Source organism: Schistocerca piceifrons, chromosome 1, assembly GCF_021461385.2.
Source record: "Schistocerca piceifrons isolate TAMUIC-IGC-003096 chromosome 1, iqSchPice1.1, whole genome shotgun sequence".
Classification (NCBI taxonomy): domain Eukaryota; kingdom Metazoa; phylum Arthropoda; class Insecta; order Orthoptera; family Acrididae; genus Schistocerca; species Schistocerca piceifrons.
The window spans coordinates 914,766,653-914,792,880 of NC_060138.1; the positions used below are offsets into that span (position 1 = coordinate 914,766,653).

The 26,228-nt window shown below is 40.6% G+C and overlaps 1 protein-coding gene across 1 annotated transcript in view; it reads right to left on the reverse strand.

The window, feature by feature from the left end:
* LOC124717078 (protocadherin-like wing polarity protein stan) overlaps positions 1-26,228 on the reverse strand; it is a 368,864-nt gene that overhangs the window by 18,448 nt on the left and 324,188 nt on the right. Inside the window, exons 41-43 of the mRNA XM_047243768.1 lie at positions 23,692-23,925; positions 23,306-23,509; positions 10,363-10,495 (exon numbers count right to left, since the gene is read on the reverse strand). Of these exons, the coding sequence (XP_047099724.1) occupies positions 10,363-10,495; positions 23,306-23,509; positions 23,692-23,925 (571 nt within the window). The remainder of the gene's footprint in view (positions 1-10,362; positions 10,496-23,305; positions 23,510-23,691; positions 23,926-26,228) is intronic.

Consider the following 26,228-nt stretch of genomic DNA (forward strand, 5'->3'; position numbering starts at 1 on the left):
AAGAGTATCTACAGAAGATATATGTTACTTTCTACGTAGTGTTATTTTTTATTTTGACAATATGTACTTTCTTTGTCGCAGTAAGAATCTCTCATCCTAAAGTGATAATATAAGGCAATTAAAAATATACAAAGCATGGAAGGCTTGCACAGTATGCGGACTTTGAAGAAATATGTCCATTTAAAACAGGAAGAGAGATAAAACATTTTCATTTTCATTGAATTGCAAGGAATCAGCTACATTACTTCCACCAGTAAAGATGGTAAATTTGTATATACTGAGGGATCATATATTCTTAAGGAAAGTTACTCCAATAATAAAAGCCTAGCAGAAGAAACACGATAATGACAAATACTCTGTATTAATTGTCAAACCACAATGGGACATTCCTGATTACACCATAGAGGCTAGAAAACAGATGTTGTACAAATGCAGTAGAAATCAAAAGGGTGAACAATGTAAGAGACGTTAGTGAACAATTAGTCATATCTGCCAGTCCATACAAACTATTTAAAATGGCTCTCATATGTTAAGTTTTGTATGTAACCTACTGCAATTTTGTTTTTATAGTGTGAGCCTAAGTAGGTGAATTATACAATTCTTAAGGAGTATTGAGCTGTGGGAGAACGGCTAACAATAGACTCAAGGGGAGTCTATGGTAAATATAGTACCAGCAAAGGTGTTCATCTTAAGAACGGGTTACATAAATGAAAGCATTGAGAATGCATCAGTGCCAGGTGATTTTAAGTGTGTTTGTTGAATGTATAGGAAAATTATAGAACGGATGGACTGTTTAGTGAACTAGCAGTATTGGTATTTATAATTTAGGGTTTATTAGGTAAGTTAATGACCTATTTGTACTGTTACCAGGGAAAAATTACAAGACACAGTAAATGTCCAAGGGAACATTTACCAGTGAGGAGGATAATTTGGAAAAAGAGTTTATGCTGTGAATTATAAATGGGATAGTGTATGATGGGAGGGTGCCAAGGGGGGTTCCCAGACCTATATTACCGTTTTGTTTCATCAAGCTAAGGAGCTGACGATGGTAATTACAGAATGTTGGTCGGGCTTGTAGGAAGCTGACTGTAATTTGAAATGCATAGTTATGTTGATACCTAGGGTCATAATGTAGAGGAAGTCAAATGATTACAACCTATCAACTGAAATACCTTATGCTCACATATTGACTTATGTAGGTAACCTCTCATGTGAGAGGAAGAGTGAATGTATTACAAAGTACAGTTGTGAAAGTTTGAAACACCTCTTAGTCTTATCAAAACACAAATGGATATGATAAAGTGGCAAATGGTAACACACCAGATAAAAAGGAAAATTTGAAGAATTGTTAGAAGATTATATAACAAACTGGTTTTTATTCCTGTACAGTAAAAACCTGAGGTTAAGGTATACTACCCATGGAGAAGTGGAGTTCCTAAAATAACACATGTTGACTGTATCCTTCAGCTCAGAAAACCTCTTGAAAGGAAAATGATAAAGATACAAGTTACATAAGTAGTATAATGATTAAATGACATTGTTGAGAATATCTATGTTTATTATAATAATAATTATTGTCATCTTGTTGCTGTAATGGCATTACTCAACACTGAGAGAGAAAAAAATAGGGGAGGCTATATACGATACCAGTTTGTAAGGCTGATCTCAATAGATGTTGTTAGCACATTTCCAACACCCAAAATGCCAGAGCCATTAATTTTTTATTTTTTTTTTTATTTTTTTTAAGAGAATTTGGAGAAGGATAAATTTATATCTTAGAATGTCTGTCTCCCTCCCCAAAGAACAACGGACCCTGTCACTGGTGGGGAGGCTTGTGCCTCAGCAATACAGATAGCCGTATTGTAGGTGCAACCACGATGGAGGAGTATCTGTTGAGAGGCCAGGCAAACATGTAGTTTCTGAAGAGAGGCAGCAGCCTTTTCAGTAGTTACAGGGGCAACAGTCTGGATGATTGACTGATCTGGCCTTCTGCGCTGGTACTGCGAACGGTTCAAAGCAAGGGGAAACTACAGCCGTAATTTTTCCCAAGGGCATGCAGCTTTGCTGTGTGGTTAAATGATGATTGCATCCTCTTGGTTAAAATATTCCAGAGGTAAAATAGTCCCCCATTCGGATCTCCAGGGGTAGCGGGGTGTTCTATGGATCAGAGCGTGGAATATCAGATCCCTTAATCGGGTAGGTAGGTTAGAAAATTTAAAAAGGGAAATGGTTAGGTTAAAGTTAGATATAGTGGGGATTAGTGAAGTTCGGAGGCAGGAGGAACAAGACTTCTGGTCAGGTGAATACAGGGTTATAAATACAAAATCAAATAAGGGCAATGCAAGAGTGGGTTTAGTAATGAATAAAAAAAAAATAGGAGCATGGATAATCCACTACACACAGCACAGTGAATGCATTGTCGTAGCCACGATAGAAATGAAGCCCACACCTACCTCAGTAGTACAAGTTTATATACCAACTAGCTCCGTAGACGAGGAAGAGATTGAAGAACTGTATGATGAGGGAAAAGAAATTATTCAGATAGTAAAGGGAGACAAAAATTTAATAGTCAAGGCGGACTGGAACTCAATAGTAGGAAAAGGAAGAGAAGGAAAAGTAGTAGGTGAATATGGAATGGGGGTAAGGAATGAAAGAGGAAGCCGCCCGTAGGATGTTGCACAGAGCCTAACTTAATCATAGCTAACACATGGTTTAAAAATCATGAAAGGAGGTTGTATATGTGGAAGAGGCCTGGAGACACTGGAAGGTTTCAGATAGATTATATAATGATAAGACAGAGATTTAGGAACCAGGTTTTAAATAGTAAGACATTTCCAGGGGCAGATGTGGATTCTGATCACAATCTATTGGTTATGAACTGCAGATTAAAACTGAAGAAACTGTGAGAGTGTTTCAGAGAACAAGGGCGATGTAATTGAGGACATTAAGAAACGATTGACAAGAAAGGGGGAAAGAAATACAGTAGAAGAAGAATGGGTAGCTTTGAGAGATGAAAGACTAAAGACAGCAGAGGATCAAGTAGGTAAAAAGATGAGGACTAGTAGAAATCCTTGACTAACAGAAGAGATATTGAACTTAATTGATGAAAGGAGAAAATATAAAAATGCAGTAAATGAAGTAGACAAAAAGAAATACAAATGTCTCAAAAATGAGATCGACAGGAAGTGCAAAGTGACTAAGCAGGAATGGCTAGAGGACAAATTTAAGGGTGTAGAGGCACGTATCACTAGGGGTAAGATAGATACTGCCTACAGGAAAATTAAAGAGACCTTTGGAGAAAAGAGAAGCACTTGTATGAATATCAAGAGTTCAGATGGAAAACCAGTTCTAAGCAAATAAGGGAAAGCAGAAAGGTGGAAGGAGTATGTAGAGGGTCTATACGAGGTCAATGTACTTGAGGACAATATTATGGAAGTGGAAGAGGATGTACATGAAGATGAAATCGGGATTAGACAGCATTCCATTAGAACTACTGTTAGCTTTGGGAGAGCCAGCCCTGACAAAACTCGACCATCTAGTGAGCAAGATATACGAGACAGGCAAAATACCCTCAGATTTCAATAAAAATATAATAATTCCATTCCCAAAGAAAGCAGGTGTTTACAGGTGTGAAAATTACCAAATTATCAATTTAATAAGTCACAGCTGCAAAATACTAACATGAATTCTTTACAGACGAATGGAAAAACTGGTAGAAGCCAAGCTCGGGGAGTACCAGTTTGGATTCCACAAAAATATTGGAAAACTTGAGGCAACACTGACCCTATGACTTATCTTAGAAGATAGATTAAGGAAAGGCAAACCTACGTTTCAAGCATTTGTAGACTTAGAGAAAGCTTTTGACAATGTTGACTGGAATACTCTCTTTCAAATTCTGAGGGTGGCAAGGGTCAAATACAGGGAGCGAAAGGCTTTTTCAATTTGCACTGAAACCAAATGGCTATTACAAGAGTCAAGGGGCATGAAAGGGAAGCAGTGGTTGGGAAGGGAGTGAGACAGTGTTGTAGCCTATCCCCAATGTTATTAAATCTGTATACTGACCATGCAGTAAAGGAAACAAAAGAAAAATTTGGTGTAGGAATTAAAATACATGGAGAAGAAATAAAAACTTGGAGGTTGCCAATGACATTGTAATTCTGTCAGAGACAGCAAAGGACCTGGAAGAGCAGCTGAACAGAATGGACAGTGTCTTAAAAGGAGGATATAAGGTGAACATCAGCAAAAGCAAAATGAGGATAATGAAATGTAGTCAAATTAAATCAGGTGATGTTGAGGATATTAGATTAGGAAATGAGACGCTTAAAGTAGTAAATGAGTTTTGCTATTTGGGGAGCAAAATAACTGATGATGGTCGAAGTAGAGTGGATATAAAATGTATACTGACAATGGCAAGGAAAGCATTTCTGAAGAGGAGAAATTTGCTAACATTGAGTACAGAGTTACACGTCAGAAAGTCTTTTCTGAAAGTATTTATATAGAGTGTAGCCATGTATGGAAGTGAAATATGGATGATAAGTAGTTTAGACAAGAGGAGGAGAACGGAAGCTCTCGAAATGTGGTGCAACAGAAGAATGCTGAAGATTAGATGGGCAGATCATGTAACTAATGAGGTGGTACTGAATAGAATTGGGGAGAAGAGGAATTTGTGGCACAACTTGACTAGAAGAAGGAATCGGTCGGTAGTACACATTCTGAGGCATCAAGACATCACCAATTTAGTACTGGAAGGCAATGTGGAGGGTAAAAATCGTAGAGGAAGACCAAGAGATGAATACACTAAGCAGATTCAGAAGGCTGTAGGTTGCAGTAGTTACTTGGAGATGAAGAAACTTGCGCAGGATAGAGTAGTATGGAGAGCTGCATCAAACCAGTCTCTGCATTGAAGACCACAACAACAACAACAACAACATCTGTTAACTGTACTGTAGTGGTAGTTATTACATTGTATGTATTGTAAGTGGCCTGAGCAATGTGTGGTGACAATATAGCCACCTATTAGCAGTAATCCGGACCACAGAAGCTGCTGGGTATCTACAACACGAATCTGCGAAGATCCATCTGAAAATAGTGAAGGCTATACTACTACTACTACTACTGAAACAACTGAGGATGTGCCACATTCAGGTTGGCCATTGAATGGCAGAGCCCCAGAAAAGACTGATAAAGTGTGGCAAATGCTGGCACAAGATCGATGACGGACTCTCAGATTGATTGTATAGGAATTGGGCATTAGCAAGGACTCGGTGCACACCATCGTCTGCTATGAGTTGGGTAAGTGGAAGACCTGTTGCTGATTTGTGCCGAACGAGCTAACAGACGCGTAGAAAGCAAAACGGGTGGAAACTACTGCAGATTTCATTTCCATGTGTGACCAGAATCCATTGCTTCCGAACACCATCAACACGGGAGATGAGATCTGGTGCTACCAGTTCGATCCGGAATCAAAACGGCAATCAATTTCATGGTGTCCACCGCCTTCACTGTGACCAAAGAAAAAGTCATCTGCAAAAATCAAAGCTGAACACACTGCTGATCGCTTTCTTCAATAACAACGGCATCATCCACAAGGAATTTGTTCTTACAGGTCAAACAAGTAATGATGCATTTTACCAGTCCATTTTGAACTGATTGCTGCAGCATATCCAGCAGTTTCGGTCAGAGTCGCACAGGACTGGAAAATGGATGCTGCTCCATAACAATGCCTCTGCACACAGTGCAATCTGTGTGCACCACTTTCTGATGCAGAAGATGGTAACTATTCTTGAACACTCTCCATACTCCCCTGATCTGGCTCCTGCGGACTTCTTCCTGTTTCCTTGCCTGAAGGCGGCCATGAAAAGTGAACATTGTGCAGACGTGAAAACCATCGAAAAGCGTGTGACAGCCATTCTGCGATTGATTCCACAGGTGGCCTTTGCTGATAGTTTCCAGAAGCTGTACGAACATTGTCAAAAGTGTGTTGTAGTGGGTGGTGACTATTTCAAGGGCAATTGAAAACATTTATTTGCATCTTTTGTTTTGTTTATTGTCTGATAGCACTCACCAAACTTTTTAGACACACCACGCATTGCTTTGTTCATAGTTAAAGAGCATCCACGGGAATTTTTCTTTTATCGAGTGTATGAAGTCGGAACCAGGTGCAGAAATTCAGTGATGTATAGGATTGCATATATCTACATTAATGTGAGGAAAGATAATAAAGGGAGTATATTTTAATTCTCAGCTCAGCCATGTTGTTTGGGTATGTTGGGAGAACACCAAAAAATATCATAATGGGAGATTTTTTGATAACAGGTAAAATGAAGAGGAAATTTTTTTTTTTTTTTTTCTTAATAGTTTGAAAACATGCGTTTTTCGCTTTCTTTTTTTTTCTTTTTCTTTCTTTTTTTTTTAAATTTTGCTGAATAAAGCTCCAATGGTCCAGCAGAACTTATTTTGTAACTGAAGGAGTTGTATCTCTTGCCATGTTTTGCAATTTTAAAGTCAACATAGTTATGCAGCAGCAGCAATTATATTTCAACAATAACAGGTCAAGCAATTACATCAGAGCCAGATGTGTATCAATTTAAAATACAAATTATAGTATTTTTTCTTAAGTTTTTGGGAAATATTAAATTATTCCTTTCATGCAACAATACTTCTGATACAGAGATATTGCTAGGGCAGTTCACAGTTGCTACTGAAGTTTAAGAAAAGTGTAATCCTTTCACCAAAGTAAAAGACTATACAGTTGGCGATTTGTTTGAAGTTTACTTAATGACAAATATGAAAAGGCATTGCATTTTGTGTCTCTAGCAAAAGAAGATCATACCTGATCCCAAGCTTAAATGAGAATGCATTGCACTCAGTGTGTCTTGTAGTAAAAGTAACAATAACTATCCGACTAGATTATTATGTGAAATAGTAACTACTAAACCACATCGGAGAATCTAATATGGAAGAAATGGAACAAATGAGATGTTTACAAAAGTTTGCTGTAGAGGATATGTTTCCAGAAAGTATATTAGAGTTTAACACCCTGTTGCTGATAAGGTCATCAGAGACACAGCACAAGTTCAAGTTGAACAAGGATGGGGAAGAAAATCAACTCAGCCCACTTTATAGGAACTATACCATCTCTCACCTTGCAAAATTTAGGCACATTATGGAAAATTTAAATCATATGGCTGAATGTGGATTTGAACGTCATTCTTCCAAAATGCAGGTCCAGTGTCTCAACCATTGTGCCACCACCTTCAATGAAATGCATTCAGAGAATGAGAATGGAATTGAGAATTTTCCCCTACTTCGATCCAGGAAATATGTGCAACGTGAGGTGAATTGCTAATTTTTATGAAGCGGTATAATGCAAGCTCCAATATAAACTATTTAAAAAATAATCAAAAGTGCCAGTTGACAAACATTTCCAAATGTAGATAACACAAGCCGCAATGAACAAATTTCTCATGGGCTTCTAGCAGAACAGTATAGTAGCAAAATGCAAGGAGAAAAGTGAAGGCTTCTTTCAAACAATATTACTTCATTCTGCCAGTACCTTTCATTTACACAGCAAAACACCCCTAAAACAAGTATAGTAAAACCAAATCACAATTCTGTCCATATTTCATCTGCTTAGTGACTCCTTTACCTTATGATATTTTTATAGTTCCATGGATTTTGTATAAGAACGTATGCATAAGGTACAAAAGTTGCGAAAGTCAAAGGCAGGCAATTATTTGGGGTCCAAGCAGTGGCAGCTGCTGTGAAAGAGAACAAGAGCACTTGAACACTAATTTTTGACACCTTGCAGATTTATTGGTTATTTCTCTTTGAATGCTGTTAAATGTAATTTAGATGCGGTAATCTGAAATACACGGCACTAAATCTACTGCACTGTGCTACATATTGCTCCACTAGACTTGGTAAAACTTGGCAACAGGGTCATTAGCACACCTTACTATCTTACTGTTCACGTTTTAAGGAGCTTCTGTGCGTAAACTGGTGCGAGATAATTGCCTTACGGGCCAAATACGAGGGTGGTTTGAAAAGTTCTTGGAACAGAATACGAAAAAAAGTACTTACATCACTGAAACTTTTTTTGTTTTCCAATGTAGTCTCCTTGCAGATTAATGAACTTGGTGCAACAATGTTACAGTCTCTTGATCCCACCTCAAAAATGAGTTTTCTCCAGGCCTGCAAAGGTGTGGCAACAATTCATAAGTTATTTCGCGTAATTTTGCCATGGCGACGGCACATATTTGCGGGTTCGCTTTGTCTTGATGGAAGATGACTTTCTTTCCTTGCTAAACCTGGCCTTTCTGGAGTAGTAACACATATTGGCTGGCCACTGCATGGATCATCATCGAAGTTCTCCTGACCAAATTTAAATTCATTTGTCCACTTGGCAACAGTTGAATATGAAGGAGCAGAGTTCCCCTGAGTATTCTGGAAATGGGCATGAATGTCCTTTGCTTTCATACCTTTCTTTACAAATTACTTAATCACTGCTTGGATCTCGATTTTTTCCATCTTTGCAAATCACTACACGGGAACAACAACAGATCCACGTCACCACCACAGCTCTCTTCCAAGTGCACTGACGTGGCATGTGTTTACAGGCAACAGTCCAATGAATATCACATGAATGACTCGTTGTGCTAGCGCTAACCTCTCGTGATGATTCTGGGAACTTTTCAAACCACCCTCATATATACGGATTTGATAAAAAATGTGCACGATTAATGGTGTGCACTGCTAGCCCTTACCACTCAACTACTAGTGAACATCAATGCCACCAGTAGCAGCACACTGCAGCAGACTTTTATCTACGTTCACCAATAATCCTGCTAGATGCTAGCACCCTCCACAAATATGTGAATTCAAACACTATATATTAAAATTAGATCAGATATCAGTATATGTTATAGTTATACTGACAGAAAAACATATTTTGTGGGATTCTAAATGAGACATGGTACACAAAGTCTTGGATTTTATCATAGAGTAATCCATTTCAGGTGTTGAGAACCATAAAGCACATCATCGTCGATTGTGAGACTGTAGTATTTATTTGTGCTTATGACATCTGTTGATCTCATAGTTTATCTGTACTGTAGGCTCAAAAAATGGTTCTAATGGCTCTGAGCACTATGGAACTCAACTGCTGCGGTCATTAGTCCCCTAGAACTTAGAACTAGTTAAACCTAACTAATCTAAGGACATCACAAACACCCATGCCCGAGGCAGGATTCGAACCTGCGACCGTAGCGGTCTCACGGTTCCAGACTGCAGCGCCTTTAACCGCACGGCCACTTTGGCCGGCTCTGTACTGTAGGCCCAATTGTACATATATATTTAAACATACATGAAAAGCAGCTCGCTGGTTTCTGTGATATTCACTTCAAAGGGGAAAGAGAGGGGGGAGGGGGTCACGATGGTGTGCTTTTGGCCCTTATGGCTCTCAGTGCCTCATTTGTATTCTAGTCAAGTGACGTTTTTGGCAGATAGTACTACTTGAATTGAATCATTTCTGTAAACAGCAGTTTGTGTTTGGGGCTCGCAGTCTACTGTGCAGGGATCAGCTTTCCTGTGGAGTGTCAATATGAACTCTGTTGAACCTGTATTAGGCACTAAAAGTAAAGAAAATTACCAGGAAAGGCTAGCCGCATAGAAATTGGAGCATTCCAGACCAGATTCGCTGTCTGAGAAAGTGACAAAATCAAATAAGCATGACTACAAGCGAACATTTAATAAAGAAGTGTATAATAAGCGTAAGTCATTATGTGGGTGCAACATAAGAATGCCTGATTTTCAACCCAGAAGTTAATTTGTTAACTAATACATGAATTAGAGAGTTTGTACATTTGTCCAAAAAGTAAAAAAGCACAAAAACTCCCACTTATACAAAAATGCAAAAGGGAGAGTAGCGAAAGCTTAAATATTATTTCGTTCTTACCATATACTGCACTTAATTATGCACAAAATAACAAAATTCCAGAAAAACAATTCCTTCAAACAAGTTATACATATCATTATTATTATTATTATTATTATTATTGACAGTGGCTGAAGTTGTATAAATATGTTGATGAGCATAACTGTTATAAAGCAGATGCTATTAATTTCGCACTCTCATATTTAACTGAATTTAAAAATCTGTGAACATCCAGAATTTGTGTCTATGAGCCACCACTACGTCCAAGAATTCATCATTGAGTTTACTTCTTATTGGCTAAATAGTTATAATTTATGAATATTTTGTTTATACACTATCTTCAGGAATGAATCAAATTCGTTTGACTGTACACGTAATTTAAAATCACTACAAGTACAAGAAACTGAAAAGTAATTTTAATGACTTACTCAGATTCTGAGATCACATTAGGATCATTCAAAGCAGGAGGTCGCAATAAGGGGCTAGGTGATGAACGTGCTTCAGTTTGTGGGTGAACTCTTCCTGAAAGAGGTACAATGTACGTAGTGTGGTCTTCCTCAGCTGTAATAGAACAAATATCACAGTATTCTGATATACCAAAATGTCTGATCGATGGCATTAACATGTCATATTTAAAGTTAAATGATTATTAGAAGCTTTTCCTTTTGGTTTTATAACATAGTCAGTTCAATAAAATATAATAAACTGATATAATCATTAAGAAAACATTTATCCTTTATTCATGTCGAATTCATTTCTAAGAATCAAGGAGGAAGTATACAGTGTTAACTCTGACAATCACAATATTTTCCAATTATTTTCATAAAATATTTTACTGGGAACATAACAAAATACTGCTTCAATGTGTGATCCCTTAATGCCACAAAACAATACTTGGTCAATTTAATAGTTTTACTTGCTACAGCATCTAGATAGATATAAAAGTTAAGTGAGTGACTGTTCACATCTTTTTTTATTATAGAATACATAAACTGTGAAGATGTAGCTAAAATGAATGAACATATGCTCTCTTCATTGTTACAATATGTTGATACTTAGTGAGAGATAAAAGTTTATTACTTACCGTGCTTAATAGTTATTTCCAGTTTCACTGATCCCATACAGGGCATCCCAGGAAGAATGGTCTATTTTCAAGGATATGACAGAAATAATTATTTGAAGCAAAAAACTTCATACGGACATATGCCCAATTTCAAATGGTTTCTGAGATATAACACATTTAATGTACACTGCTGTTTATTTTCTGTATTATTCAGAACACTGTCAGGTTTACACATGTGCACCAGTTAGTAATCATTACGCAATGTGTTTTTACAAAGTATCAATTGAGGAATACATATTTTTAACTTGTTTACCTCTAAGCATTATCATACACATCACACTACAGCTGTTGTACAGCTCACAACAAAAGTTTGAATATCACATCATGAACTTCAATGCATGTGTGCACTCTCAGGAGAATATGTTGTGTGGCTTGCCTCTGCACATTCCCTAATGAGGGCTGCAGCATCTATAATGCACTACCAGTCCAAAAACAAATGTCAATTAAATGTGTGCTGTCTCAGAAACGATCCGGAATAAGGCATATGTCTATATGAAGTGTTTTTCTTCGAATGGTCATTCCTGTCTCATCCCTGAATACTGACCATTCCTCTTGGGACACTCTGTATAACACAAACATGAATCAAATCTGATTACTGCCTCATAGCCCTTTCACATTAGTTACCAATAGTGTTGAGTTAACAACTGCAAACAATATAATGTACACATTTTTTGAACATGGAGAAAAACTTAATAACAAGTTATATCTGAAGGTCTCCAAGATGACTTCAACATTTCCTACAACTTTTCTGCTGGTGTGTCTTCAGGCCAAAGACAGCTCTCCATGCTACTCTATCCTTTACATGCCTCTTCATTTCTGAATATCTACTGCAACTTACATCGATCTGAATCTGCTTACTGTGTTCATCTCTTGGACTCCCTCTACATTTGTACACCTCACACATCCCTCCAATACTAAACTGGTGATCCCTTGATGTCTCAGAATGTGTCCTATCAACTGATCTCTTCTTGTAGTCAGGTTGTGCCATAAAATTTCCTTCCTCCCCATTGCTATTGATCTCCTAATTTAATCTTCAGTATTCTTCTGTAGCATCACATTTCAAAAGCTTCTATTCTTTTCTCGTCTAAACTGCTTATTGTCCATGTTTTACTTCCACACAAGGATACGATTCATACAAATATTTTCAGAAAAGACTTCCTAACACTTAAATTTACATCTGATGTTAACAATTTTCTCTTCTTCAGAAATGCTTTTCTTGCCACTGCCAGTCTACATTTAATATCCCCTCTACTTCAATCATAATTAGTTATTTTTCTGCCCAAATAACAAAACTCTCCCTCAGCTTCACCTGATTTAATTCTAATACATTCTAATACACACCAGTCGGGAAAGACAGAGAAGAGATGGCAGTGGCCCCTAGGTGAAGTGGACATATGCACCGTGCCCGACTGATGGCAGCCCACTCGATAGCAGCTTCAATGTTAGCCACTTTGTTATCTACCTCTATGTAGCACACGCTTGTGATTGTCTATTCTGAAGAAGACTGATTATTTTGTATGCCGCCAGTTGCTGGCGACACATCTATCAAAGTTAAGTATTGTAATTGTCTTGTTGTAATGAAACTAATTAATACGAGTTGTCTGATTGTTTGACTAGTGAACCAATTATGCAGGATACGTAGAAACAACAACATGACGATGAGGATGGACGAATAACATGGCGATGAAGACGTCCGTATAAGATGGTGCCGATGATATAGGAGCCATCAGCTGCCACAGATTGTCTCTGTTTTGTTTTGTCATGGGCTTTTGTGCCTTGCTGGTGCCTTAATTCTACCTTGTCTTTCCTTTGCAGAGGTGTGTTTACGTGTCTTTTCAGTGTCTGTTATAATGTTTTTGCAATTCCGTGTTTTCAGGCGGGCACTGCTGAACTTTACTTTGCTTGTGTGCTTGTTTTTCTTGCTTGCATCATCTGTTAATTGCATTTGCTTATTCCACAATGAGCAACCCACCTCTCCCACCTCCTGCTTAGGTGCTCAGCTGCAAGCAATAGATACAACACAGCTAAACACAGATGTTTCAGTTTCAGATGCACAGATTGCAACGCTTCTAAACATGGTACAGTAGTTACTGCATTGCGAGCACCTGAGCAACATGCAACAACTGTAGTTCCATGTGCCATACCACCTTTTCGCCAGTTTAACGAAAAAGAAGAGGAATGGCTTGAGTGGTTGCAACAGTATGAAAACCGCACATTCGCTCGCAAAGTGTCAGGTACTGTCAAATTACATTACTTTTTGTCAGTGGTAGGAAGTGCAGTCTTTCGCTTCATTCAGAAATAGTTCCCTAACACCACTCCAAGTAAACTTTCCTATGATCATGTTGTAGGTTCTCTAACTAACTATTATGACCAACAAGTGAATGTGGTGGCAGCTAGGTACCAATTCTTTCATTGCAACAGAAGGTCAGAACAAACTTATCGTGAGTGGGTAACAGATTTGTAGGCTATGACAACGAAATGCAAATTCAAATGTGGTTGTGGTGCTTTATATTCAGATGTTACATTGTGTGGTGTGATCGTGTACAATGTAACTGATGCTAAACTTAGAGATCAGATTTTGAAACAACCAGATCCAACATTTCATCACATAGTGCAAATTCTAGATCAGTACGATTCAGATGCCGTAGCGGCTGATAAATTTGAGCAGCCACCAATTTGTCGGGTTGGGTCGTCCCTGCTCACGACTGGCCCAGTAGGCAGCAACAGCATGCGTGCACCAAGCCATGTAAACAGGTGGCTACATCAGTGAATAGAATTAAGTCACGCCCTCGGTGCTACTCAAGGCACAAATGACAAGATTGCCCATCCAGACAAGAACAGTGTTATGCTTGTGGCAAGAAAGGTCACATAAAATCCATATGTTTGCAATGGAACAAACATAAGAATTCTGCCCATTCACAAAAATCTAGTTACAAGGCCCATGTAATCAATGCAGTGTATTCAAAGCCTGCTGCAAGCATTAGCAAAATTAGCAAGCAAACAGTTTCTTCAGTGCTACGCCAGTCTAACAAATTTTTTATTCATTTGTATCTTAGTGGAAAACGTGAAATTTCATATGGACATGAGTGCCTCTGTTACATTGCTGAATTGTAACACATATGAACTGTTAGGCTCCTCATGCCTGTCTACAACTAGTGCACACCTGACGGTTTATAAAGGACAAGATATACCCAATCTCAGAAAATGTACTTCGCCTGCTATGTATTGCTCACATACACAAACTGTGACTTTCACTGTGCTACGATCATGCAATTGTGGGACCATATTTGGACTTGATTCGTTTTATTTGTTTGGCTTCCAAATTCAGGACAATGTGTTGTCAGAGACTGCATTTAATGCAAAAGACAGTGTAGCTAGCTCGATGAAAGAATCCCCTGAACTCTTTTCTGAAGGTTTAGGCAAGACTAACAGTTTCGTTGCATGTATTACTATGAAAGACAATGCTCAGCTGAAAGTTTGCTGGGCCATAACTATTCCCATTGCATTACGGGACAAAGTGGCTGCTGAACTCACCATGGTAATGCAGGCACACTTTCACGTCTTCCGATTGGCCCAGATACAGACTTTGACACTTCCGCTGCATCTTGTTGTCACATTGATGCTCAAGATTCTGAATTGCTTTAATCCTTTTCTCTGAACTATGGGAAAATTGCACAGGCCATGGAAGCTGATTCAGATTTGAACATTTTGCTAAAATACATTCGCACAGCTTGGCCTCGCTCATTGCATATCATAAAGAACTCACATTTCAGCATAGCCTTGCTGTACAGCAAAGTGTGATTCTTGTTCAAAATGACAATGGACAGTCATGTGTGTTGATCCCCATAGCTTGGCAAAAAGAAGTGTTGCAGTTACTTCACCAAGGACACTGAGGGACTGTTCGTATGAAACAGTTAGTGCACTGACACTGTACTTGGCAGGGTATGGGCACCCTAATAGAACAGATGATGTCACAGTGTAACGTATGTGAAGGAAATCAGTCCGCTCTGCCACAAAAATTCTCTGCTTGGCCTAAGTTACAATCACCATGGCAATGTGTGCACACAGACTTTGTGGGTCCTTTTTAGAACATTCGTTGGTTGACTGTGGTAGACTCTTATAGCAAATTCCCTTTTGCTGCGCCAATGAACTCGATCACATCACCTAGCACAGTTCAAACACTGTCCTCTATTTTTTGCCTCAAAGGTTTGCCTGAAGTCATAGTGTCAGACAATGGTCCTCAGTTCACATCAAATGAATTTGAATTTGAAACATTCTGTGAACGCAATGGCACACTAGTGTACCATTCCATCCACAGTCCAACAGTGAAGCGGAACGTTTTGTCAGAACCTTCAAGCAGCAGATGGCCGAACTTTGCACTGCACTCACCAGGAATCAAACATTACAACTGTTCCTCACCTTCTATCAATCACATCCACAAGATGGGGCACTGCCAGTGGAGCTGTTTCACGGCCACTGCCATCGGACACTACTTTACCTGCTCCACCCAACTTAGAATCCAGCACTGAAGGACAGCAACAAGTACCACTTCGTGCTGCATAATATTGGTTTTCCCTGGGTTTTTAGCAGCAGCTAACGGTGGGCACGAGGCCAACTCCTTCGTTGACTTGGCACATGCATATATCTCATTTCAGGCCCAGACAGACCGCAGCACCGACATCACAATCAAATTCTCCACTTTCATGTGCACAGTGATCCTTCTGTATCTCTTCCCCCAGATTCGCAGATCCTGAGGACACCACGGCCACAGTAGTTGCCAGAGGGTGTCATCACGACACTGTGGGATGACCCCATGGAGACAGAGTCTTCGCCTCCTCTGCTTCCAGTTGTCCTACCGATGGAGATGGACCCACCCATGTCGCAGTGGCCGACAACTTCTCCATCTTGGGATGGCCCTCAGGAGGTGGACGTGTACCCTTCTGGGTGTTTTCTGGGGGACATTTCCACCAGAACGAAGGCCGGATGGCAGGGTATCACCAGAAGCCTGACATTCCCTGCAGATGCAGGTTCCAGTCCATCAGACCATCCATGCTCCTGCTCCCCCCCCCCCCCCCCCCCTCCCGTTGTTATGCTCCATATCTATGACGATGGACCATCACGCTAGGGGGGGGGGGGAGGGAGGGAGGGAGGAATGTTGGAATGTTACGGTGTAAGGTCAGCACCAGCACACCAGTCAGGAACGATAGAGAAGAGATAGCTGTGAGAAGAAGTCAGGCAATCGTACCTGAGCAACCTCCCTCCAGGATGACAATGCAACAGCAGCGGCCCCGAGGTGTAGTGGACATAAGTGCCGCACCCGACTGGTGGCAGCCCACCTCGATAGCAGCTTCAATGTTAGCCACTTCATTAGCCATCATTATGTAGCATAGACTTGTGGTTGTCTATTCTAAAGAAGACTGATTATTTTGTATGTCACCCTTTGCTTGCGACACATCTATAAAAGTTGGTGATGATGATGAAGTTTATTACTCCTTGACAGAGCGTAGGGGACGATGCGGTAGACCCGCACCGCTGTACTAGGCAAGGTCCTACCGGAGGTGGTTTGCCATTGCCTTCCCCCATCTGTAATGGGGATGAATGATGATGATGAAGATGACACAACACCCAGTCATGTCGAGGCAGGTGAAGATCCCTGGCCCCGCCAGGAATCGAACCTGAGACCCTGTGCTCGGGAAGCAAGAACGCTACCGCAAGACCGTGAGCTGCGGACTCTATCAAAGTTAAGTGTTGCCAAAATTATTTAATTGGATAGACAAAAAATCTACCCACCAAGCGGCAGCAAAACACACACATAAAACACTGTTGTAATTGGCAAGTTGTCAGAGCCAGTGAGTCCTTCTTCAGGCAGAAGGGTTGAAGGGGAAAGAACAAGGGAGAAGGAAGAGGACTGGAGAGGTCTAGGAAAAGGGGTAGATTTCAGGAAAGTCGCCCAGAACCGCAAGTCAGGGGAGACTTACCGTATGGGGTTAAACGTTAAGTATTGTAATTGTCTTGTTGTAATAAAACTCATTAATACGAGTTTTTTGATCAATTGTCTAATGAACTGAGTATGCAGGATTCCTAGACACAACACATTCCATTATCCTTGTTTTGTTTTTGTTCCTGTTCACATTATATCCTCCTTTCAAGACACTGTCCATTCCATTCAACTGCTCTTGTCAGTCCTTTGCTGTCTCTGACACAATACTCCCTGAACTTTAATTGCTATTCCAAGTTTTTCTTTGATTTCCTTTACGGCTTGCCCAATGTACAGCCTGAATTACATTGATGTCAGGCTACAACCCTGTCTCTCTTCTTTCTCAACCAATACTGAATTCAAGTTCATCTCCCTTGTATACAGATGCTCCACCATTCAAGCTTTCCCTTCTTTGCTTCGGACTGGTTTCCCATCCGAGCTCTTGATATTCATAAAGCTGCCTCTCTTTTCTCCAAAGGTCTCTTTTATTTTCCTGTAAGCTGTATCTTTCTTTCCCCTGTTGAACTTTCTTTCCCCTGTTGAAATATGATTCTAAACCCTTACACTAGTCTTCTAGCCATTCCTGCTTAGCCATTTTGCAGTTCCTGTCAATCTCATTTTTAGACATTTGTATTCCCCTCCACCTGCTTCATTTTTATATTTCCTCCTTTCATTAATTAAATTCAATATCTCCTGTGTTATCTAAGGATAAGTATTAGACCTTGTCTTTTTACGTATTTGATCCTCTGGTGCCTTTGCTATTCTGTCTCTCAAAGCTATGCATTCGTCTTCTACTGTATTCCTTTCTCCTGTTCTAGTTAATCATTGCCTAATCCTCTCTCTCTCTCTGAAACACTCTACGATCTCTGGTTCTTTAAATTTAAATAGATCTCATCTCCTTAATTTCCTACTTTTCAGCAATTTCTTCAGTTTTAATCTGCAGTTCATAACCAATACATTGTGTCAGAGTCACATTTGCCCCTGGAAATGTCTTACAATTTAAAATTTGGTTTCAAATTTGTCTTACCTTTATATAACAAATATGAAACATTTCAGTATCTCCACTTCTCTTCTCTGTACACAATCTTTTTAACGATTCCTGAACCAATCGCTAGTGATGATTAAGTTATGCTTTGTGCAAAATTCTACCAGGGGGCTTCCGCTTTGACCCCCCCCCCCCCCAGTCCGTATTCACCTACAATTTTTCATTCTCTTTCTTTCCCGATTATTGAATTTCAGTCCATCCCTCATCACAATTAAATTTTCATCTCCCTTAACTATCTGACCAATTTCTTTCATCTCATCATACATTTCTTCAATCTCTTCATCATCTGTGGAGCTAGTTGGCATATAAACTTGTATTACTGTCATGGGTGTTGGCTTTGTGTCTATCTTGGCTAGGATAATACATTCACTATGCTGTTCACAGTAGCTTACCCACGTTCCTATTTTCTTATTCATTATTAAATGTACTCCTACGTTACCCCTACTTGATTTTGTATTTATAGCCCAGTATTTACCTGACCAGATGTCCTGTTCCTCTGGCCACTGAACTTCACTAATTCCTACTCTATAGAACTTCAACCTATCCATTTCTCTTTTTAAATTTTCTAACCTACCTGTGCAATTAAGAGATCTAAATGATTAATGGAAAATCTCATAGAAAGATGTGAAACAAATACTGACAAAGAGATAGAGGGGCTGGCCAGTACTTACCTCAGCTCAGTACAGCCGATAGATAACACAAAACAAAACAGAAAATTTACGTTCCTAGCTTTTGGAACTTTGTTCCTTCATCAGGGAGAAGAGAGGGGAAAAAAGGGAAGAAGGGAAAGTGGATTTAGTTACTCACAACCCAGGTTATGAAGCAACAGGGAAAGGTAAACAGGGAGGGTAGCAAGGATGGAGGCATGGTTGTCAGAGGGAAGCCAAAGATATTCTACTGTTAAGTACTGTGCCAGCTTCAAACCAGAGAGGATGCATACAGAAGTAAAGAGGTATATAGTATAAAGATAAACACAACTATGTAGGATGAAAATATGCGTGAATGGCTAAAGAGGAGAGGGAAAAGAAGAAGACTGAAGAGTAAATGGGAGTGAGGTTGGTTAACATAGGTTCAGTCCAGGAGGATGGCGGGATGAAAGGATGTGTTGGAGTGCAAGTTTCCATTTCCGCAGTTCCGAGGGAATGGTGTTGGGTGGGAGAAGCCAAATGGCACGTACGTTGTAGCAGGTTCCTAGGTCCCTAGAATTATGCTGGATGACATGCTCTGCTACTGGGTATTGGGCATCTCCTAGGCGGACAGTTCGTCTGTGGCCGTTCATGAGCTCAGCCAGTTTAGTTGTCGTCATACCGATGTAAAAGGCTGTGCAGTGTAGGCATGTTAGCTGATAAATGACATGTGTTGTTTCACATGTGGCCCTGCCTGGAATTGTGTATATTTTACCAGCAGCGGGGCTGGAGTATTTTTTTTTTTTTTTTTTTTTTTTTTTTTTTTTTTTTTTTTTTTTTTTTTTTTGGGGGGGGGTTAAGGGCGCTCAACTACTGAGGTCATTAGCGCCCAGTCACTGTTGTTAGAGCACATGGAATCTAGTAAAACTCAAGGGGAGGGGGGGACACCAGAAAGTCCTGACAAAGATGCAGATAAAATAAGTAAAAATGTTAGATGTCTTTGGACAAGCCAGTCAAAGTTATAAAACGCAGAACATGAGCCGCTGCTCTAGCGTCATCAGCTAAAATATCCGGTAAAGTAGATGGCAAGGACAGGACAACACGAGATTGACTAAAGCGGGGACACAACATAAAACATGGCGCACTGTTAACGCTTGACCACAAGGGCACTGCGGGGCTGGGTCACCGGAGAGCAGGTAGCGGTGGCTAAACCGGCAATGCCCAATCCGCAACCTGGTCAGAAGGACCTGTTCTCGTCGAGATGGTCGGGAGGAGGTTGTCCAAGCAGTTGGGAGCAGTTTTGGCGCCCGGAGCTTGTTTCCTTGGAGGGATGACCAAGCATCCCACCACAACGACACAAGCCTCTTACAAACAACCCCACGAACGTCAGATGACGGGACACAATGGGAGGCTGGCCGAGGCAGGAGGACTGCAGCCTTGGCTGCAGCATCTGCAGCCTGATTCCCAGGCACTCCTACATGCCCGGGAACCCACAGAAAGCTGACAGGAGAACCATTATCAGCGAAAGAATGGAGGGACTGCTGGATCCGTTGCACCAAGGGGTGGACCGGATAGGGAGCTCCAAGGCTCTGAAGAGCACTGAGGGAATCAGAGCATAGTACATACGATGAATGGCGGTGGCGGCGGGCATACTGAACGGCCTGATGGAGAGCAAAAAGCTGGGCCGTAAAGCTGGAACATTGGTCGAGGAGCCGGTATTTAAAGGTGACGGCCCCGACGACAAAGGCATAGCCGACACCATCGTCAGTTCTGGAGCCATCGGTGTAAATAAAGGTGTGACCGGCAAGTCGAGCACGAAGTTCGACAAACCGTGAGCAATACACTGCAGCCGGAGTACCCTCCTTCGGGAGTGAGCTGAGGTCGAGATAAATATGAACCGGAGCCTGGAGCCTAGGTGGTGTCGGGCTCTCACCCTCTCTGAAGGTAGTAGTAAGGGGGCGGGGGGGGGGGGGGGGGGGGCTGGAGTAGGTGGTTGTGGGGGGGATGCATGGGGCAGGTTTTGCAGCGGGGTCGGTTACAGGGGTAGAAACCACTGGGTAGAGAAGGTGGTCTGTGAACATTGTAGGGTTTGACAAGGATGTTATGGAGGTTAGGGGGGCGACGAAAGGCAACTCTGGGTGGTGTGGGGAGAATATTGTCAAGGGATGATCTCATTTCAGGACTTGACTTGAGAAAGTCATATCCCCAGTGGAGTAATTTGTTGATGTATTTGAGGCCAGGATAATATTGGGTGACAAGGGGGATGCTTCTGTGTGGTCTGGGGGATAGGGACATTGTTGTTGGACGGGGAGGAATGTATTGCTTGGGAGATCTGCTTGTGGACAAGGTCTGCAGGATAGTTGCGGGAGAAGAGAGCACTGGTCAGGTTATTGGTGTAATTCTTGAGGGATTCGTCACTGGAGCAGATACGTTTGCCACGAATACCTAGGCTGTAGGGAAGGGAGCGTTTGATGTGGAATGGATGGCAGCTATCAAAGTGAAGATACTGTAGTTTGTTTGTGGGTTTGATGTGGACAGAGGTGTGGATGCGAGTTTCAACAAGATGAAGGTCAACATCCAGGAAGGTGGCTTGGGTTTTGGAGAAGGACCAGGTGAAATTCAGACTCGAAAAGGAGTTGAGGTTATGGAGGAAATTAAGAAGTGTTTCTTCACCATGAGTCCAGACCACAAAGATGTCATCTATAAACCTATACCAGGCCAGGGGAAGCAGCTGTTGGGTCTTCAGGAAAGCCTCCTCCATGCGGCCCATGAAGAAGTTGGCATATGGCGGAGCCATCCTGGTTCCCATGGCCGTTCCCCTGATTTGTTTGTAGGTCTGGCCTTCAAAAGTGAAATAATTATGGGTGAGGATGAAGTTGGTAAGAGCGATAAGGAACGAGGTTTTTGGAAGATCTTTGGGTGGGCGTTGGGAGAGGTAGTGTTCAAGGGCAGAGAGACCATGGGTATGTGGGATGTTTGTGTAAAGGGATGTAGCATCTATGGTGACAAGAAAGGTTTCAGGTGGGAGAGGAGTGGGAATGGATTTGAGGCGTTCTAGGAAGTGGTTTGTGTCTTTGATGTAAGATGGGAGTCTGCAGGTGATAGGTTGGAGGTGTTGGTCTACCAGAGCTGAGATACGTTCTATTGGGGCCTTGAAGCCTGCCACAATTGGACGGCCAGGTTCTCTTTGTGGATTTTGGGTAATAGGTAGAAGGTAGGGATACGTGGCTCAGGTGGAGTGAGTAGGTCTATGGAAGCCGTTGTGAGGCCTTGTGAGGGACCTTGGATTTTTAGGATTTTCTGCAGCTCAGTCTGGATGGAGGGAATGGGATCCTGGGTAACAACTTTGTAGGTTGAGGTGTGGGAGAGTTGACGCAGTCCTTCTGCCACATACTCCACACGGTCAAGTACCACAGTTGTGGAGCCTTTATCTGCTGGGAGGATAACAATAGAGCAGTCTGTTTTCAGCTCCTTAATGACACGGGATTCAGCTGGGGTGATGTTGGGGGTTGTCGGGATGTTCTTCAAGAAGGACTGGGAGGCAACACTGGATGTGAGGAAGTCCTGAAATGTCTGCAAGGGATGGTTTTGGGGGAGGGGAGGAGGATCCTTTTGGGAAGGTGGTCGGAACTGTTCTAGACAGGATTCAACACTGGGTTTAGTATTTGGGGGCTGTGTTTGGGTGGTAAAGTGATATTTCCAGTTGAGGTTCCGGGTAAATGGGAGGAGATCTTAAACCAGAGCAGTGTGGTTGAATTTCAGCATGGGGCTAAAGGTTTAGCCTTTTGATAGAACAGATGTCTCTGGAGGAGAGAGGGATCTGGAGGAGAGGTTTAGAACTGAATTGGGACTGGTGGTATGTGGCATTTGACTGTGGTTATAGTTGAGATTTGGTCTGTGTGGGGTATGTGCTGGGATTGGGAGATTGAGTAGGGTGGCTAGACTAGGTTTGTTGGCTATGAGGGGGGTTTGTTGAAGGTGCTGTTTTGTGTTATCTATCAGCTGTACTGAGCTGAGGTAAGTACTGGCCAGCCCCTCTATCTCTTTGTTAGTATTTGTTTCACAATTAAGAGATCTAACATTCAACACACCAATCTGTAGAATGGCAATTTTGTTTCCCCTGATGACGATATCATGCCGAGTAGCCCCACTTGGAGATCCAAATGGGGACTAGTTTATCTCAAGAATTTTTTACCTAATTTTACCTAAGATGATGCTACTATCATTTAACTATGCAATAGAGCTGTAAGCCCACAGGAAAAATTACAGCTGTAGTTTCCCATTCACAGTACCAGCATAGCAAGGCCATCTTGGTTGATGTTGGAACGTCAGATCAGCCAACCATACTGTTGCCCCCGCAACTATTGAAAAACCTGCTGCCCCTCTTCAGGAACCGCATGTTTATCTGACCTCTCAAGAGATACCCCTGCATTGTGATTGCACCTATGGTACAGCTATACAGGAATCACACACATAAAAAATCGAATTGTCTGCCTGTTCAGTACAATGTAAGTTTCCTGTTGAAACAAATGAAAGGTCTTTTGCAGTTACTTGGTACTTCTGAGTGAGCTAGAGGAGGCTATTGCTTGCGAGAACATACCTGTATAGGGAAAAAGGTACTTGTCACCTAGATGCAACTTCTCCTCCGTTTCAGAGCACTGGTCTACATCGTGAAAATTTTCTTCTGATGCTACCATTTTGTGCAGTTGGACTGAATCTGGATGTGGCAATGGATTGGGCGATGAAGTTTCATTGTCTGAGGGGGTTGCTGACCACTGGTTTGTTTGCAGGCCAGAATCCACCACTAAACATAAAACAGGCAAGAAATTACTAACTTAAGAAATTACTTAAATGTTGGAATATGAACTAATTTCATACGGGAATATCCTCACAAATGATTTTGTACTTAATTTTGGAACCAATGAGTTATTATGAGAGTTGCAAAGCATATTAGAAAGCCTTAAACTAACTGAAATTTAAGCTTACTGTTATTAGGAAGATATGCCTCTGGAAGCTGGCTAGACCAATGAGGAGCATACATGGGTTTTATGTTAGGAAAAAGCTGACTGTTGTTTATTATATTTAGTGTTGGAGGGGATTGCATTGTCCCTCTGTTAAAATTGGTGTTATTCCCACGATTCATTGCTGGAGAAGCTCTTGCACTTCCAGCATCTTCACAAATGTTAGGCAAATAACCTGTTTTGCCAACAGTAGACACCCCTGAAAAAAAAAAAAAAAATTCAGAAATTAGAAAAATAGCAACACTGCCTATTTCCAATTTTTACAAGCAATTTTATGACAATTTTTGAAAAACATTAGATTATGTTCTTCTTTGAGCCACTCCTCCTCATTTTGATATACTGTTTCATATTTTACTCTGTATAGAGTGATTCCTTTTATCAGTTTACACTAGTGAATAGACAGTAGGTGGATGACCATCATACAAAAGAAGGAGCTTCTTTTAAAGCAGAAGGCTTCCTGCGGAAGAGTGTTAAATATAAGCACAATAACAGAACTGCATCAGGATGAGACTCTCATGAAGTAAATCTGACAATTAAAACTTGCTGAAGGTTTATTGTGGTATTCAGAGGCCAAAAATGACTGCTTTTGCTAATACATTAGTGATTGCTATCACATCTTTACAGGAACTCTTTCACAACGATTTCGAATACTCATTCAATGATCCTATAGTCAAAAAATATGAATAATCGAGCACGGTACTGATGTTACAGGGTGACATGAATGTCATGATTGCTACCCTTAGCAAAAGTATATGGCTGTGATGATAACTTTCCTGACCAAAATACAGGATGGTTATAACCAAATTTTCACTGCTAGAGCCAGAATAGAAGGGAAACTATTTACATAAGAATAACCAATTTTATAGGAATGCTGTTCAGATTGTGTGCTGCATGATTTGTGTTCTCAGTAGTGTTAGTGACATGACTTGCTGTAACATGTAACACCCATCCACATGGTGATTTCATCTATGGACACCCAGACCTCTTGGTCGGCAACACTAATTCATATTTTGTTAAGCATCTCCTCAAAGTACACAGATGAAAAGTTCTTTCTCAATGTAGGTATATTTTGAATTGGAAGCGTTATGTACTCTTCCAAGAACTGTCTGAAGTGTGGCTTCTTTAGCTTCTCCAATGGGGCATTGCAAGACACCATCATCTCATACATCATACAAGTCCTTGAAGAATGACTGTATGGTTCAAGATGGATCTGTCTGCTCAAATAATAGTGTTTGGCGTCATTTTCAAATTTTCAACACTTCTCTTGACACAACTGCTGTATTTGAATTATTTAGGAAGTGCTGCAGTGTTGATAGGGATACAAACAAAAGGTACAGAGCTTAGCTAGCTTTTGGAATGCACTTCCTACAAGCTTGAAAAAGGAAGTGCATTCTGAAAGCTAGCCAAGCTCTGTACTTTCTGTTTGTTTACCTATCGACAATGCAGGACTTCTGAATTTTGGTAATTCATCTCCTTTACTCCTAAATTCAACCAGAACTTTCCATACATTATTAAACTGTTGTATTTGTAAATATTAACGGTGTTGTTGCACATTATAGTGCTTTTATGCAGCAACTTCAACTTCACACGGTTTACAAAATAACATTTTCTCATCAGTGTTGAAGAACTTCTCTCTAAAATCATGAACAAAACCTCACAAATTCATTCTGTTGGAGCAATTTATTTCTGGAATGCTGAACTAGACAGAGTTCGTACTCAAACTGAATAGTGTGACCACAAGTGTGATGTTTATTACATAGGAAGGCCCTCCGTTGGCTTCAAGTGTGTTTTGTCGGCCCTGGACAATACCTCATGTCAGCCAACTAATGTGTTACGCTTTTTGTCTACTGCAGTCCTGATAAATAATAGATGCTGTGTATGATTGTGACAATATCTCCTGACTCACTGTCATGTGAGTAACGTTTTCATGTAACTTGGTCTTGTGTCAAGAAAAAACAAATATATGCCTTTTTGGCAAAAGCTGGTTGAAATATGACCTGTTACTAAAAAATGTGTAAATATGATTTCATATCCATAGTAAAAATAGATTTTTCTACACTATGATACCTGGAATTGTGCATAAATTGTTGTAAATTCAACTTAAAAGTTCAGGAAAAAAGTATGATTTGTCAATAAAATCCTGACCTACTCATTATATACTGTCTAGTTCAAAGTTTCAAGCTTTCATATTGCAGTTCCAGCACCAAACTTATAGTAATGAGCTGGAAAAATCTGCTATAAGTTGCCAACCCTCACTCGATGCTGAACAACAGACATTTTGATCAATTCACTCTTCAGTATGTGATAGTAGTTAAAGTTGTTAAAAGTTTAGTGCAACGGGATTGGTCAGAGGTTAGTTAGCCACATTGTGGGTTTTATCAGCTGAAAAGAGGATAATAAATTAATTGTGCAATGCATAATTGTTATGTTTCACGCCCAAAAGGATTTTTTTTTTAATTTTGGTAATGTCATGTTTTAAGGTGTCAAGGAGACTTTAGTTGC